The following is a 14,186-nucleotide window of genomic DNA, read 5'->3' as shown; positions in this document are numbered from 1 at the left end:
TATTATAGACTAATTAGGTTTAAAAAAATTGTCTCGTAAATTATTTTTTAACTATATTTTTAATTTCATAAATAATATATATTTAATAATATATATATATATTTATTTATATATATATATATATATATATGCAAACATTCGAGACGGTAAAGTTTATCCTAATAAACCAAACACCGGCGAGGATATGATCTGTTTCTCAATTCAGACCTTGTTTAGTTCCGAAAAGTGAAAAGTTTTCGGTATTGTAACACTTTCGTTTGTCTGTGGCAAATATTATCTAATTATGGACTGACTAGGATCAAAAGATTTATCTTGTGATTTACAGCTAAACTGTGTAATTAGTTTTTATTTTCGTCTATATTTAATGTTTCATGTATGTGCCACAAGATTCGATGTGACGAGAAATCTTGAAAATTTTTTGGTTTTCAGGGTGAACTAAACAAGGCCTCCGAGTTTTTGACAACACAACAACACGTGGTGGAGCTGCCACGGCCGTCGTCGATCCTCCCCATTTCGGCCCTGGGCCCCACCTGTCACTCACCCTCCACCTCCCGACAGGGACCTCCCTCCTACTACTACTCCCCAGCTTTCCTTTTACTTCTCCCGAATGCTCCAACCCATCCAATCGCACGCCACTCGCTCCTGCTCTCAGCTAGACCCAGGGGTGCTAGATCTCGGAGTCGCCATTGATTTGATTCCAAGAAAGACCGCGAGTGAGGTAATCCATAGATTGACCGACCGAGAGCGAGAGAAAGCGAGAGAGAAGTTCCGGATTGATTCCTGATTGGTTGGTGGAGACCGGGAGGCAGAGCTCAGCTCACACAGCTCAGGGTCCCCGGGAGATTGATGCTCGCATGGTGATGCGGCCGCGGGCGATGGGTCTGAGCAGCATCCGGCGTGAGGTGCTGGTCTCCGCCGTCTTCACGGCGCTCCTCGTGGCGTCCATCCTCCTCCTCCCTTCGCTCCTCCTCACGGGCAGCACCGGCCCGGCCAGGAGGTGGCCGTCGTTCCTGTCCCCGTCCACGGCCGCCGAAGACAAGGAGCAGCAGGCGCGGTACCCAGTGAGGTTCGCGTACCTGATCTCGGCGTCGACGGGGGACGCGCCCCGCGCGGCGCGCCTGCTGGCGGCGCTGTACCACCCGGCCAACACCTACCTGCTTCACCTGGACCGGGAGGCCCCCGCGGAGGAGCACCGGCGGCTGGCGGAGCTGGTGTCCGGTCCCGGGCGCGGCGGCGTGTACGCGCGCGCTGGCAACGTGTGGATCGTCGGCAGGCCCAACCTGGTCACCTACCGTGGCCCCACCATGCTGACCACCACGCTGCACGCCGTCGCCGTTCTCCTCCGCCTCCGCCGCCGCTGGGACTGGTTCATCAACCTCAGCGCCTCCGACTACCCGCTCGTCACCCAGGACGGTAATATGTTATTAGAGTATATGCTGTTGATGCTTGCAGTGCCGAATTGCCGGATTGGCAAGGTGATGATGCTTGCTTTGCTTGTTAATCCTGGACTGAAATGAAGTCGTTTCTTGATTTGGGGTAGCAGATTTGATGGAGGCGTTCGCGGGGCTGCCCAGGGACCTCAACTTCATCCAGCACACGAGCCACCTGGGCTGGAAGATGTAAGAACTCCTCCTCTGTTCCTGTCACCTGAGTCTGAGTCTGAATGGGATTAGGATTGCAGTGAGCATCCATTGATCATCAATTTCATCACTAGTCTAAACGGCACAAAGACAGACAGACAGACAGGCACATCAAAATGGAGAGTTTTAACGGAGGATTGAACTGATGGTAGCTCTGCAGAAAGAAGCGGGCGCGGCCGGTGATCCTGGACACGGCGCTGTACGAGGACGGGAGGGCGGAGCTCATCCGCCCGGTGAACATCACCACCAACCTCAGGAGGCTGCCCACGGCCTTCAAGCTCTACACAGGTATGGTACACTACACTACTCCATCTTGCTTGCCGTAAAACTGTCTATCATCCTTTTTTTCCTTGCCAACAAAAAAAAAAGAGTTTTTTCGCACGAATTCGAACTATTCCGCGCATACCAAACGAGTCCGAAAACCTGCCTTGTGGTACAATTGCAAGCATGCTTGTTAGCAACCCGATTAGGACAGGCATGTTTCGTCAAGCGGTTGTTGATCGGACGGCACGGTACGGTACCGTACCGTACTCCCCGTCCGCTGCGCCGACGACTCTCCGGTGTGGTGACGTGTCACAACTCGCACGTACTAGTATGATGTCCTTGGATTTCGATCGAGTCACGGATGTGGGCGTGATGAGCCCGTGATGGACGAATTCCGGTCCGGCCCAAAAACAATCTTATCTGGAATGGCGTCTAGTCAATGCAGCAGGTGAGGTATTAGCGCAGTTGGCGTACGGATCCATCTTCATCGCTGTAATGTAACGTAACGCAGTTGAGTTGAGTTGATTATTCCCTCAGATCTGAACCACCAGCGGTGATCCACGCTTGTTTATGCTTTGGAGCTCGCGAATCCAGCCAGAGTAAGATCGACCATTGCATCGGCAATGGCAAAGCGAAAGATGCATGCATTTCTTTCTTTCTTCTTCTTTTTTTCTACTACCAAAACAATAATGTCTTGTTGCTTCCAAGAAACGGCATCAATCAAAGCATCATCGCCGACATCATCCAATCTCTCGTGGCATTGGCATGCAGGGTCGGCGTGGACGATGCTGTCGCGGTCGTTCGCGGAGTACGTGACGATGGGGTGGGACAACCTTCCCCGGGCGCTTCTCCTCTACCACGCCAACATCGTCTCGTCGCCGGAGTTCTACTTCCAGACGGTGGCGTGCAACTCGCGGCGGTTCCGCAACGCCACGGTGAACAGCGACCTGCACTTCATCCGCTGGGACAACCCGCCCAAGCAGCACCCGCTCTACCTCACGTCCAGGGACTACCGCCGGATGCTCCTCAGCGGCGCCGCCTTCGCGCGCAAGTTCAGGGAGGGAGACCCGGTGCTGGACCGGATCGACAGGGACATCCTGCGCCGCCGGGAACCCGGACACTTCGCCTACGGCGGCTGGTGCTCCGACGACGGCGAGCGCGGCGGCGCCGGAGCCGGAGCGCTCTGCTCCAACCCGCAGGAGCATGGTAGGCGCGGGGCCGTTAAGGCCGGCGCCGGATCCAGGCGGCTCAAGGCGATGCTGACCAAGATGCTGTCGCCAAGGAATTTCAGGAGGCAGCAGTGTAGGTGAAATGCATTGCATTGGGTTTACACTACAACCATTGCACTCTACACCTAGTTCTTCTGATCAAACAAATTACATGCCGTTGACTCATTTTGTATGTATGTATGTATAGAAAAAGATCTGAAACGCGTCAAGCAGGGACGGATCCAGGATTTTGGATCAATGGTGTCACTATGAATTTGTGAACCGACGATCACAGCTTATAGTAAACAAATAATACACTAGAAAGTTGATATGGTTTAATAGATCAAAGTAACAGATCAATGTATACATAGGCATAACATATGTTTACCTCTTATAAAAGCATTTTGCGGTTGCGGTTTTCCATCTTTTGAAAGTGATCTATTTTAACTTTGTCTGGGATTGTTGCTAGAAAGGCAGGCTCAACAAAGCAAATGATGCGGTCATTCATAAACTTGTTGCCAATACGGTTGCGTGATAAAATCTTCACTATTTTCATTGCTGAGAAACACCTCTCTACAGATGTTGTGGCTACAGGTAAAACAAGTACTAGCTTTAGAAGCCGATAGACCAAAGGAAAAGTCAGATGTTTCTTTGTATCCGCTATCAGCTTGGCAAGTTCAGTAATGGTGCTCAGTCCAGAAAACCTTTCATCAGCTTTAATATTGTCCATGTAAATAGGAAGATCATGTGCAAGATCCTTCAACTCATCAGAATTGAAATCATCAGGATACAGCTTAGCTAATTCTATCAAGCTCTCCAATTTGAAATCAGCAAAAGAATCTTTGGGACTGAAAGCAGCCATGTAAGTAAGCAAATTAGAATTTGTTTCACCTAATCGATCATTGAACTCGATAAGTAGCAAGTCAAGAACTGAATTCAAACAGTCCCATCTATAGTGCTGGTAATTGGTTCGGTTTGTCTTTTTTCTTGGTTTATGGCGATCAATATACTCGTCTTCCATATCCAACTTAGGAATACTATGTTCTTCACAAAAAGAATATATGCTTTCCAATAAAGATTTCCAACCATCATCTCTAATTTGCTTTTGCTACCTGAACCACCGGCCATTGTGATCTCAAGGAAGTTTGATAGATGATTACAAATTTAAAAGGCCCCAATGGATCGATGGATTAATCTGCCCTAGAAAAAAAATAACTTCACAACTTATTTGCTTGGTGCCAAGTTACCAACAGGAGGTACAAATCAATTTGTGAAATTTGATGCCGGATTGAATTTGGGTAAAACCTTACCTGATGTTGATGTGTGCTCCCGCCGGCTGCCGCCAGCCGCCTGCTGTTGTATGTCTTGCGAGTCTTCGTTCTGAAGGAAAGGAAGATGGAGGGACTCCTCGTCTCCTGCGTAGGATATTTTCTTTTAGCTGGACCTGTAGCTCGTGATTGGGCTTTGTAAATTCATTTGATAAATGGGCCGTGGACCAAACAAAAGCATGCTCAATTGCTCTTGCCTCTAGAGTCTGGACTCCAGAAGAATACTGAGGTCACGTGGTGAGCTGAGCTGCTGTCATCAATATAAAATGAGAAAGGGGTACACGGCCCTAATGACAGGCACTGCTGTCCGGTGACAGCAATGACTCTATACTGGGTCCGTCACTGGCGTCAAGCGGTCCAAGCCAATTTTGGTTGTTGATTGACACAAATCTGAATGAATTAGAGAGATACTCCTAGTGATCATCTCATACATGGGATAATAATAATGGAAGCGGGCTGTTTGCAGATTATTATTGGCTTTGACCTGGTTAGTTATATATAGTAGTTAAAAAAAAGAAAGAATTAGATGGTCCTCAATTTGAATCCTGAATGCTTTGGCATAGTATATATATGGTAAACGGACAAGAACCACACACTACTCGAGTGAAGATGGCACTCCGTATAAAACATGGGGGTGGTTTTCATTTCCTTAACCATCAAGCAGGCATGCATGTGGCAGCGCAACGACACCAATCAAGGACAAGCACACCACAGCTCTCATCGCCGATGTATTTCGGGAAAAAGAAAAAAAAACTTGTCGGTGACACCAACGAGTGAAACAATCGCTTTCTCGACATTGTTTAGTTTCAAAATATTTTGCAAAATAGACATTGTAGCATTTTCGTTTGATAGGCTCAAAAGATTCGTCTCGCAAATTACATAAAAACTGTGCAATTAGTTATTTCTTTTATCTATATTTAATGCTTCATGCATGTGCCGCAAAATTCGATGTGACGGGAAATCTGAAAAATTTTGCAAAAATTTTTGGGAACAAGGCCCCTGGTGAATGCCTTCAGCTTCAGTCTTCCTGTGATTTCCTTCTGGCACCACAGAATCACAAGTGTGCAGTGACAACCCGTTTTACAACGGTTGAATATCCTCAGATCTTCAGAGTGCAGATCCCTCCGTTCCTCATGCAAACCTGTTGGAATCAGAAAGCCCTAACCACCCCTGAAATAGATGCTGTAGCCACCATGAGGTGCCATTTGAGATTTTCTTTCTATATACCCCCCAAAAAAACTGATGAACCATATGCCTCATGCCTGTAAGGCTTGCCAAGATGGTTGGCCAGAGGCATATCACCAAATGATGAAAACACAAATAAAATTAGTCTTCTGGTTTTATTCAGTCCTTCCAGTATTTTTGCAGGAACAGCAAACATTCCCCTTTCTTACACTTGATCGATCAAGACCGTGAGGAGAGTAAAAAAAAGGTACTAACTGATGCTGCTATTAGATATGTCCTCCAGCTCAACAAATCCTAGCTACATTCCATGCATCCTCCTTTGCTGCTTGCAGAGGTAGCCAGCAGGTATATGATGCATGGTGGGATGGAATGGAAGGCAAGATACAGACTGGCAGAATACAATCTCCTCTATTGGGCAGGAAACAGGATGCACAACAATTCATTCAAATTTCAATTCCGTTTCTACTTCGTTGGCAGGCGGCAGCAAATTCGTGAGAGAGAGAGGACCAGATTACTTAACTTTCCGTGAATTGTGATTGATCACAACTATGAAATGGACACACGATCGATTCAGAGGAGGAAACCTTAGCTCCCACCACGAGTACGAGACCCAAAAAAACATATATATGTGCAACCTCGATCTGCCTACACTGGTTGGTATGGTACACACATCAAACTGGGGAGGAAAGTAAATAAAGGAAATATAATGCTGTAATATGATTGTGAAATAACAGCAGGAGGCAGGCAGGCAGGCAGGCAGGCAGACAGTCGAGACGACCCCGTGAATGTGAATGCTAAGCTAGTGACACACCGCTAGTTTTGTTTGGCTGCTCTCATCACTTCTTGTTGAGGTCGATGCCGGCCTTGCGGGCAACGGCGTCGAGGCCGTGCTTCTCGATGGTCTTGAGCGCCTTGGTGGAGAGGCGCAGCTTGACGAAGCGCTTGCCGGCCTCCCACCACAGCTTCTTGTACTGCAGGTTCACGAACTGCTGCTTCTTGGTCTTGTGGTTGGAGAAGGACACCTTGTTGGCCCGGTTCGTCTTCTTGTCCGTGAACGGGCACACCCGCCCTGAACACCCACACACACACACACACACAGCACAGCACACTCCATCATCTCGCCAATCAATCCGAAAAATGCCAATTTTTAAAGGAAGTCGAAATCGAAGACTTACGCGCGACAATGGGCTGGAGCTGCTGCCTCTTGGGGAGGAGGGCGACGGCGGTTGGAGTTGCGGCGCCGGCGGAGAGGGAGAGGCCGGCGAGCTGCGACGTGGCGAAGCCCAAGGAGGTGGCGGAGGAAGAGGAGGAGGTGGCCCTCCGGGCGGCGGCGGCGGCGGGCATGGCGAAGGAGGAGCTCAGCAGCGTGGCGGTCGCCATGGCGGATGGACGGACGGACGGACAGAATGGAATGGGTTCGTTGGATAAGCAACGAGAGGGATAAGAAGAAGTGCGAGGGAGGGAGGGCCACTTGGGAGCAGGCCAGCCGAGACTACAACAAGTTTATTTCGGCCCAGCCCATTTGGCCCTCCTTCACCAGTGATAATGGGCCGAGGGGAACTCCCATGCCTTATTTCCTTTTATATCTCTACCTTCAGCATATATAATATTAAAGAGAGAATAGCTTATTTTAAACACGTTAATTACATATTTGAGTCACTACATCCAAATATTTCCCTACACATTTTAACATTTTATTTTAATATTCCAATCTAAAATAAAAATTAGAACTTGGCACTTCCATTAACTGAGTTTTTAATTAATCATATAAATTCACAAATCACAATCACAAAATAAAAGTTTAACTTAGGATTGGTTGGGGTGCGCCGGGCCCTGCCAGCAGTGCAACGGCTGGGCGACGCGCAAGGGGCCCAGTGGCAAGCCACTGTAGTGACCCCTCCCCCACAAAAAATAAATTTAATATCGAAGTGGGCACATGGCCCACATATCAGATATTAAACTGATAAGAACAGATACTACACTTGATCTTAGCCAAAAGGCCGAGAAAGGTATGCTTTGATCCGCTGCCCTGGGTCTCATTGTATAGTGAGTCCGCGTCTCCGTGCTGCTTGGCTGGGCGAGGTGGGACTAAACGGTTCAAGCTGAGCGCAACGCATGGTGCTGCGAGCGTGAGACTGCTGCGTCGGCCAGGTGCTATATGTTAATGGGCTGCGGCCCAGCGGGCGTTGCCGCCTTCTCTACTTTATTTAGGCCCACTAGTTGCACACGGTTCGTAGTCTCCTAACAAAACGGGTGCTGCTTCATTTCCTGTTTCTTTAAATTCAATCTTTTTTATTTTTATTTTTATTACTGTTTTATTTATACGGTTGTTATTACTGCTTCATTTCATGTTTCTTTAAACCGGAGGAGACGAGTGGTCTCACTTCAGATTTGACGTGACGATCGTACAAATGAAAATTGCCCAAAAAAATGTAATTTCTTTTTTTAAAAAAAAATAGTGAATATCTCTTGTATGGAGTATTTGGTTTGGGAATCAAGCTATTTTATTTAGATGGAGTGTGCGTCGTGAATCTCAAATTTAGTAAAATGATCATATTTCTCATACTAGTACTAATTATCAACTTATGAGAAACGAGGTAGCAATGGATCAACTTATTCTATTTCACGGGCCAGACAAAAAATTAAAGAAATGAGATGACGATGAACTGCTTTATTTCACAAACCAAACACCCAGCCGTAGTTTTCCTCTTTAACCAAAAAAAAACATCAGAGGTAACTGTTCCAGTAGTTTGTGCAATTGCCAGAGAAAGAAAAACAAGCTCATACGAGACTGGGCACTTGTGTACTTCTTTTTTTTTTGTACACGTGCCTATCTATGGCTTTGGCCTTGTTTAGTTCACCCCAAAAACCCAAAACTTTTCAAGATTTCTCATCACATCGAATCTTGCGGCACATGCATGGAGTATTAAATATAGATGAAAATAAAAATTAATTACACAGCTTGTCTGTAAATCGCGAGACAAATCTGCCTAGTTACTCCATGATTGGACAATGTTTATCAAATAAAAATAAAAGTGCTACAGTGTCGTTTTCCTAAAAAAAAATTTGGAACTAAACAAGGCCTTTGTTTAGTCCGCGAAAATTTTTCAATTTTGCTACTGTAGCACTTTCGTACATGTGTTCAAAGATTTGATGTGACGAGAAATTTTGAAATTTTTTAGAACTAAACAAGCCTATGTTCATTCTTCTGGTCCTTCTGTCCTTCAAAACATGTGCTCTCATTTTCTGCTATCAAAAATGCAAAAGAACTCCACCCAACGTTGAACTACAAAGGCGATATGCGATGGTAGGCCATGCCTGCCAGTGAACTATGCTTCAGGCCATAGAAGAAGTATATGAGGGCCCCAGCCACTAGCCATATGGAAACACGAATCCATGTGTGACTCCTGCAATCATTTGAGTTGAAATTAAACTTAAGGTCAAGATGATCTTCAGGATTCACTCAAAACATAGATTGCTATCTAGAGATTCAGGCATCTCAATATATTGTACACTAAATAGTTAAATTTTCTTTGGCTTTTCATAAAACTGCATATTATTTATTAGCTTAAAAGAATATGTGTGTTGTCTGATCAAACAAACAATCTTATGAAATTTGTACGCCGTGCAGACAATAGCAGGCTGTGCAAAAGCACAAACGATTAAAAAAATGAATGTAAGCTATATTTTGCATAAAGGATGAACAGAAGAAAAGATGGTTGTAAGCTATATTTCTTACCCGAGGTTCATAAGCAGGTATAAGTTGACGATGATGCAACAAATTGGAAGCAATGGGACCAACGGGCACATGAAACCTAGGAGAGACAGAGCTAATTTGAGATTGCATTGGATTAAATTACAGAAATGCTAAATGTCCATGTTCCTTGGCTTGTACCTCCAGTTTGCCCCAAAAATCTCTTGTCTTGTCCAATGCACAAAAGCACAATAGAAGAACTCAACACAACCAGCCCGCCTACAGTGCATGCAATTGTTTGCACAGAACTATAGAAAGCAAAACTGGATCAGATGATGTTGCCTTTTCCTGGCAAAAGAAAATACTAATACTAATAATAATAATATGCAAGTCTGGTCATGCTCCTCAAGGAACAGTGTCCAATTGCTGTGTTTGATATTTGAAAGAGTGCCCGCAGGGATACAGGAGGTGGAGACCTATCACTTACAATGGCAAAAAGGAGACAGAAACCGCAGAAATCAAGATGATGGCTCCGACGCATATCAATACTATGCTTCCAATGGCTTTCTGTCGCCTTACTTTGCTGGCTCCCTCAATGACAGTAAGTGCTTCTTGAACTACTTCCAGATACAAAGGGGAAAAAAGTCAGAGAACGAATTCAAGCATCTCAGTAATCATGAAGGTAAAGCTAGAAATGCTGTAATATGATATCTGAAATAATGGACTGCTGGTGCAGATACTTGCAAGCAGTTCATATGCAAATTACAAATAATAAAAAAAATGAATATATCAAGGAAGCGCTGCTAATGTGTCAGCCAGCTTCACTATCAAAGAAGAAGAATGCAAGTTGCTAATACATTTCTAACGTTGCTGCATTGCTGGTGCAGATAGCTTGCTAACATATAAGTTCACCCAGCACCTTATTACAGTGTGAATGCAAATTACTTGCTAAAAAATGACAAACATAGTTCCTGCTAATCTGCTATAACTTGAACTTAACAGTTCACAAAAAATTATTCTCATTACCATTGCCAAAAGGATCTTCTGAATTTTGCTCATCGTGCTCTAAGTTCCCAGAGAATGAAGCTAGTGACTCAGATGATCCTGCAAGAGCCACTTCCATTGGCATCTCATATGGAGGAGCATATCTTACTACTAAAACAGAAATGGCAACCGTAGTAAATGCCAATAAGGTTCCCACGCTTACCTGAACAAACAGATCAAGAAACTGTTATCATCTGGAGTACCTCTGTATCCAGCATTGCTGCCATTTTTATATGATAATTAGCATATTACCATCCCTGCCAATTGGGAGACATCCATGAAAAAAGCCAGGATAGCAGCACATATGCCAATTAAGACTGTGCTCAAGATTGGCACCTGAGTTCTTCGATTAACATCTGAGAACAGTGGCGGGAGCAATCCATCTCTAGCCATAGCCATTATAATTCTTGGCTGACCAAAAGCAACAGTAAACAATTATGAATCAGCCATTCAAATTCAAGGTTTAACTTTGGATAAACGATTCTTCTTCAAATGGGATATACGATGACCATGCTACATTTCTACTTTAAATAAACCTAATGATTACTTTGTTTGTGTTAGTTTGTTTCGGAAAACTGGTGGGTAACCTTCTCTCACCATTCCACTCTGTAGTTAACTGAATTCGCCAGGAAGTACCTAATACTTTTACATATTACAACAAAACATACCCTCAAGATAGGTAAATATATTAATCATGCATGCTTCGTTACATATTGATTCACCACAATTTTTGCGGCAATTGTTACTAGACTATATTTTCTAGTCTTGATGCCACGCTATCCACCTTATGGTGAACAGATAAATTTCAATGTGTTTGGTGGGATCATGTTGCACAAGATTGCTTGCAATGGTGACTGTTGATTTCTTGTTATCATGTAAAACCGCATGTCATTTCTGAACACAAGTTCTGCCACCAACCCCTTCTCATCATGCCACATTGGTCCTGGAACTACCTTGGCCTCCACTGCAGCTTCTATAATATCCTCCATGGCCATGGACACCATGGTATCCTGCATAGCCACCACCATCAAAACCTCTGCAAGCTCCACTGCAGCCACCACAATTCTCTGTGAAAGGACAGCTGTAGCTCAAGTGTCCTTTCTGCACACAATTGTAGCATTTCCTGCCATCAGCTATGGTATGTGTTGACCTCCAGGCTTAGTGTCAGCTCTGGCCTTTGAGTTGCTCCTCTTTTGTTTAATTTTCTAGAAGATCATTGACGATCTCACATATCTCATTTAACTTCGGCACATTTCAAAACAGTAGTTAATTATCTAGAAAAAACAAAACAGTAGTTTTTGCACTTCTTTTACTCAGTCCTAATAGAAGCAGGAAAGTAACTGAAATGAAACGGGGAACTCGACAATGCTTTGGTTCATAAGTATACCTGGGGAAGAATACCGCCTATAAGGGATGCCACAAGAGCAAGAACAGCTCCACTGGAAACAACATACCTACAATTCAGTGGAGTAAAAATTGCTCAATAACTGACATAATACACAAGATGTGCAAATAACCTCCATCGCAGGTGGATCATTCAGCATTTCAGCGGGAAGGTAACCTGGAACTTACTCAGCCCACTGCATCCCATATCGCGCAAATGCAGAAGAAATAGGGGTGTCCGGATCCATCGCGTGGTAGGGCACCAAACCGACCACAACAGCAGAAACCATCATGTAGAGGAAGCAACACAGGGACAAGGTCAGGGCCATTCCCAATGGAAGATCGCGTCGAGGATTCTTCACCTGGAAATCACTTTGACAAACCCAATTAAAGGCGATCATGTAACTGCTGCACACAAGCTGGAGCAGCATTTACAGGAACACAAATGACATTTTGTACATGAATGTAAGCTGACCTCCTCGGCCGTACTAGCAACTGTGTCGAAGCCAATGAATGCGAAGAAGAGGGTCGCTGATCCAGAGAGAACTCCGCTGACACCATTAGGGAAATAACTGTGTATCCGCCAAATAAGTTTCAAAATCCAAATGGGATTCAATGTATTGATTTGGTTATATGAATCAAGAAATTTTACTATACCCTTCTGGCACTTTATAACCAACCCAGCCATTCCTGAATCCTAGCCATCCACCAGCACAGATGACAAAGAGCATCACTATGATATTTGCAGTGGTGATGATGCCTTCCACAGATGAGCTCTGATGAGGACATAACTCATACTTGAGTGTATAAGTTTAAGTTCAAAGTAGCCAACTGTTGAACTCCAGAAAAAGTGGAGTCATAATTTTCAAAGAACAAGAAACATTTTAATCTATACTAGAGCACAAATGACGACACAAAAGAGTGTGGCATCAACACATCTCCGTATTACTATCTGTATTTATATGATGGATAAATGTGCTTGTGTCTAGAAAAGGGCACCAACACACAAAAGCAAAAACCTAGATTGTAGAATCCATACCACAAAGGTTCATGCAAGTCATCTGCACCCCATTCATGCAGTCTATGTTACTATTTATTCTGCATAACTGAAAAGATGGAGAACAAAAAAAACTTCCAAAACAAGTTGTAGGCTCAGTGCTAGTACCTCTTTAATTCCCAGACAGAGTAATGCAGTAACTATCAGAACAAGAATAGCAGCACATGGATCAAGTGGGGTATCAAGGCCTTTGACATGCACTTGTGCTAGAAAGAACGGCAACTTATCTTGGCCACCGAAAAACAGAGCCTGAAGAAAGGATACTGATGACCTTGTTATGAAAAGATCACTTCTCGGAAGAGAGAAGTTAATGTAATAGATAGAATTACCAAGTTTGGCGACATGCCACGTGCCACTGATGATCCCCCAATGGTGTACTCAAGGATCAATGCCCACCCAATCAGCCAAGCAACGCTGGGGATAGTTTGCCGGAGTTTGTCATGAAGAAGAGCAAAATGCTAAGGTGAGTGATGCTCGTTGTGATGGGATGCACCAAGTAAAGCAGAGAGGGGGAAATAGCAAGAAACCGATGCCAATGTCCATTTGCACATGCATGTACCTCTCTCCAATGCAGATGTAGGAGTAGTGATAGGCACTCCCTGCCGAAGGGAAACGGCAGGAGAGCTCGGCGTAGCACAATGCTGACAGCGCCGCGGCGACGCCGGCTATCAGAAAGGAGAGCGTCAGGCCTGGCCCGGTGTGCTCACGAGCCACAGTTCCGACCAGGACATAGATGCCGGCGCCAATCGTCGAACCGACACCTGAGGATCATGTGCGTAAGTATACTAAAGTGAGGCACATCTTGCATTGTCTAAATCTGAGAGAGTAGTAGTAGATTCAGTGAAAGCACAAAAACCCTCTCTACCCAGAGTTAGGAAAGAGACTGCATGCCCACTGAAACTGAAGCCCGAACCCACAAGAAGCTGTGCGTACCGATGGCGGCGAGGTGGGGAACAGATAGCGTCCTGGCGAGGCGCTGGCCACCTCCCCTGTCGGCGTCTTCGGCCCAGCCAGCGGAGCTCGCCGTCGCCAGCTTCCGCCGCACCAGGCACTGCAAATTGGTCCAGGAGGGGCCTCCCATGGCCATGCCTGATCATCCAAGAGCTGAATGGATGCCGTTGGGAGAAAGGAGACGAAGAACTCGAGAGATTGTCAGGTTGTTGCAGTCTCGTCCTCCGCAGATCGAGATCGCTGCTAGCGTCAAGCCAAAGGTGGTTGACCTTCTCTGCTCTCTAGGCCTTGTTACTTCCAAAAAATTTTACAAAATAGGAACGATAACACTTTCGTTCGTATTTGACAAATATTATTCAATTATAGACTAACTAGACTTAAATAATTCGTCTCGTAAATTATAGGTAAACTATATATAATTAGTTATTTCTT

General features: G+C 45.1%; 3 protein-coding genes and 1 long non-coding RNA gene across 5 annotated transcripts; 1 reads left to right on the top strand and 3 right to left on the bottom strand.

The window, feature by feature from the left end:
• On the top strand, positions 575–3,535 carry LOC8064877 (beta-glucuronosyltransferase GlcAT14A). Its single transcript, XM_002467150.2, has 4 exons — positions 575–1,413; positions 1,544–1,619; positions 1,801–1,928; positions 2,676–3,535. Exons 1-4 carry the CDS (start codon positions 855–857, stop codon positions 3,212–3,214), a joined length of 1,302 nt encoding a protein of 433 aa, XP_002467195.2. The 5' UTR covers positions 575–854; the 3' UTR covers positions 3,215–3,535.
• Positions 4,185–5,228, bottom strand: LOC110432021. Its single transcript, XR_002449475.1, has 2 exons — positions 4,423–5,228; positions 4,185–4,307 (listed from the first exon to the last, which is right to left on the bottom strand). It is a non-coding gene; the product is annotated as an uncharacterized LOC110432021 (long non-coding RNA).
• On the bottom strand, positions 6,137–7,638 carry LOC8064876 (50S ribosomal protein L28, chloroplastic). Its single transcript, XM_002464537.2, has 2 exons — positions 6,801–7,638; positions 6,137–6,694 (listed from the first exon to the last, which is right to left on the bottom strand). The coding sequence occupies exons 1-2, from the start codon at positions 7,003–7,005 to the stop codon at positions 6,462–6,464; spliced, it is 438 nt and encodes a 145-aa protein (XP_002464582.1). The 5' UTR covers positions 7,006–7,638; the 3' UTR covers positions 6,137–6,461.
• On the bottom strand, positions 8,700–14,037 carry LOC8064875 (cationic amino acid transporter 2, vacuolar). 2 transcript variants are annotated; one of them, XM_021460356.1, is made up of 14 exons: positions 13,737–14,037; positions 13,363–13,564; positions 13,133–13,217; positions 12,912–13,052; positions 12,404–12,522; positions 12,222–12,318; positions 11,936–12,108; positions 11,751–11,817; positions 10,616–10,774; positions 10,346–10,526; positions 9,807–9,939; positions 9,521–9,627; positions 9,365–9,440; positions 8,700–9,032 (listed from the first exon to the last, which is right to left on the bottom strand). In XM_021460356.1, exons 1-14 carry the CDS (start codon positions 13,888–13,890, stop codon positions 8,912–8,914), a joined length of 1,815 nt encoding a protein of 604 aa, XP_021316031.1. In that variant the 5' UTR covers positions 13,891–14,037; the 3' UTR covers positions 8,700–8,911. The 2 variants fall into 2 exon arrangements, with proteins under 2 accessions (XP_021316031.1, XP_002464581.1); XM_002464536.2 differs by having other exon boundaries at positions 9,807–9,936.

The sequence above is a fragment of the Sorghum bicolor genome, chromosome 1 (assembly GCF_000003195.3).
Source record: "Sorghum bicolor cultivar BTx623 chromosome 1, Sorghum_bicolor_NCBIv3, whole genome shotgun sequence".
In the NCBI taxonomy this organism is placed as follows: Eukaryota; Viridiplantae; Streptophyta; class Magnoliopsida; order Poales; family Poaceae; genus Sorghum; species Sorghum bicolor.
Note: the sequence above shows the minus strand (reverse complement) of the source record. Positions and strands in the feature narration are given on the sequence as shown.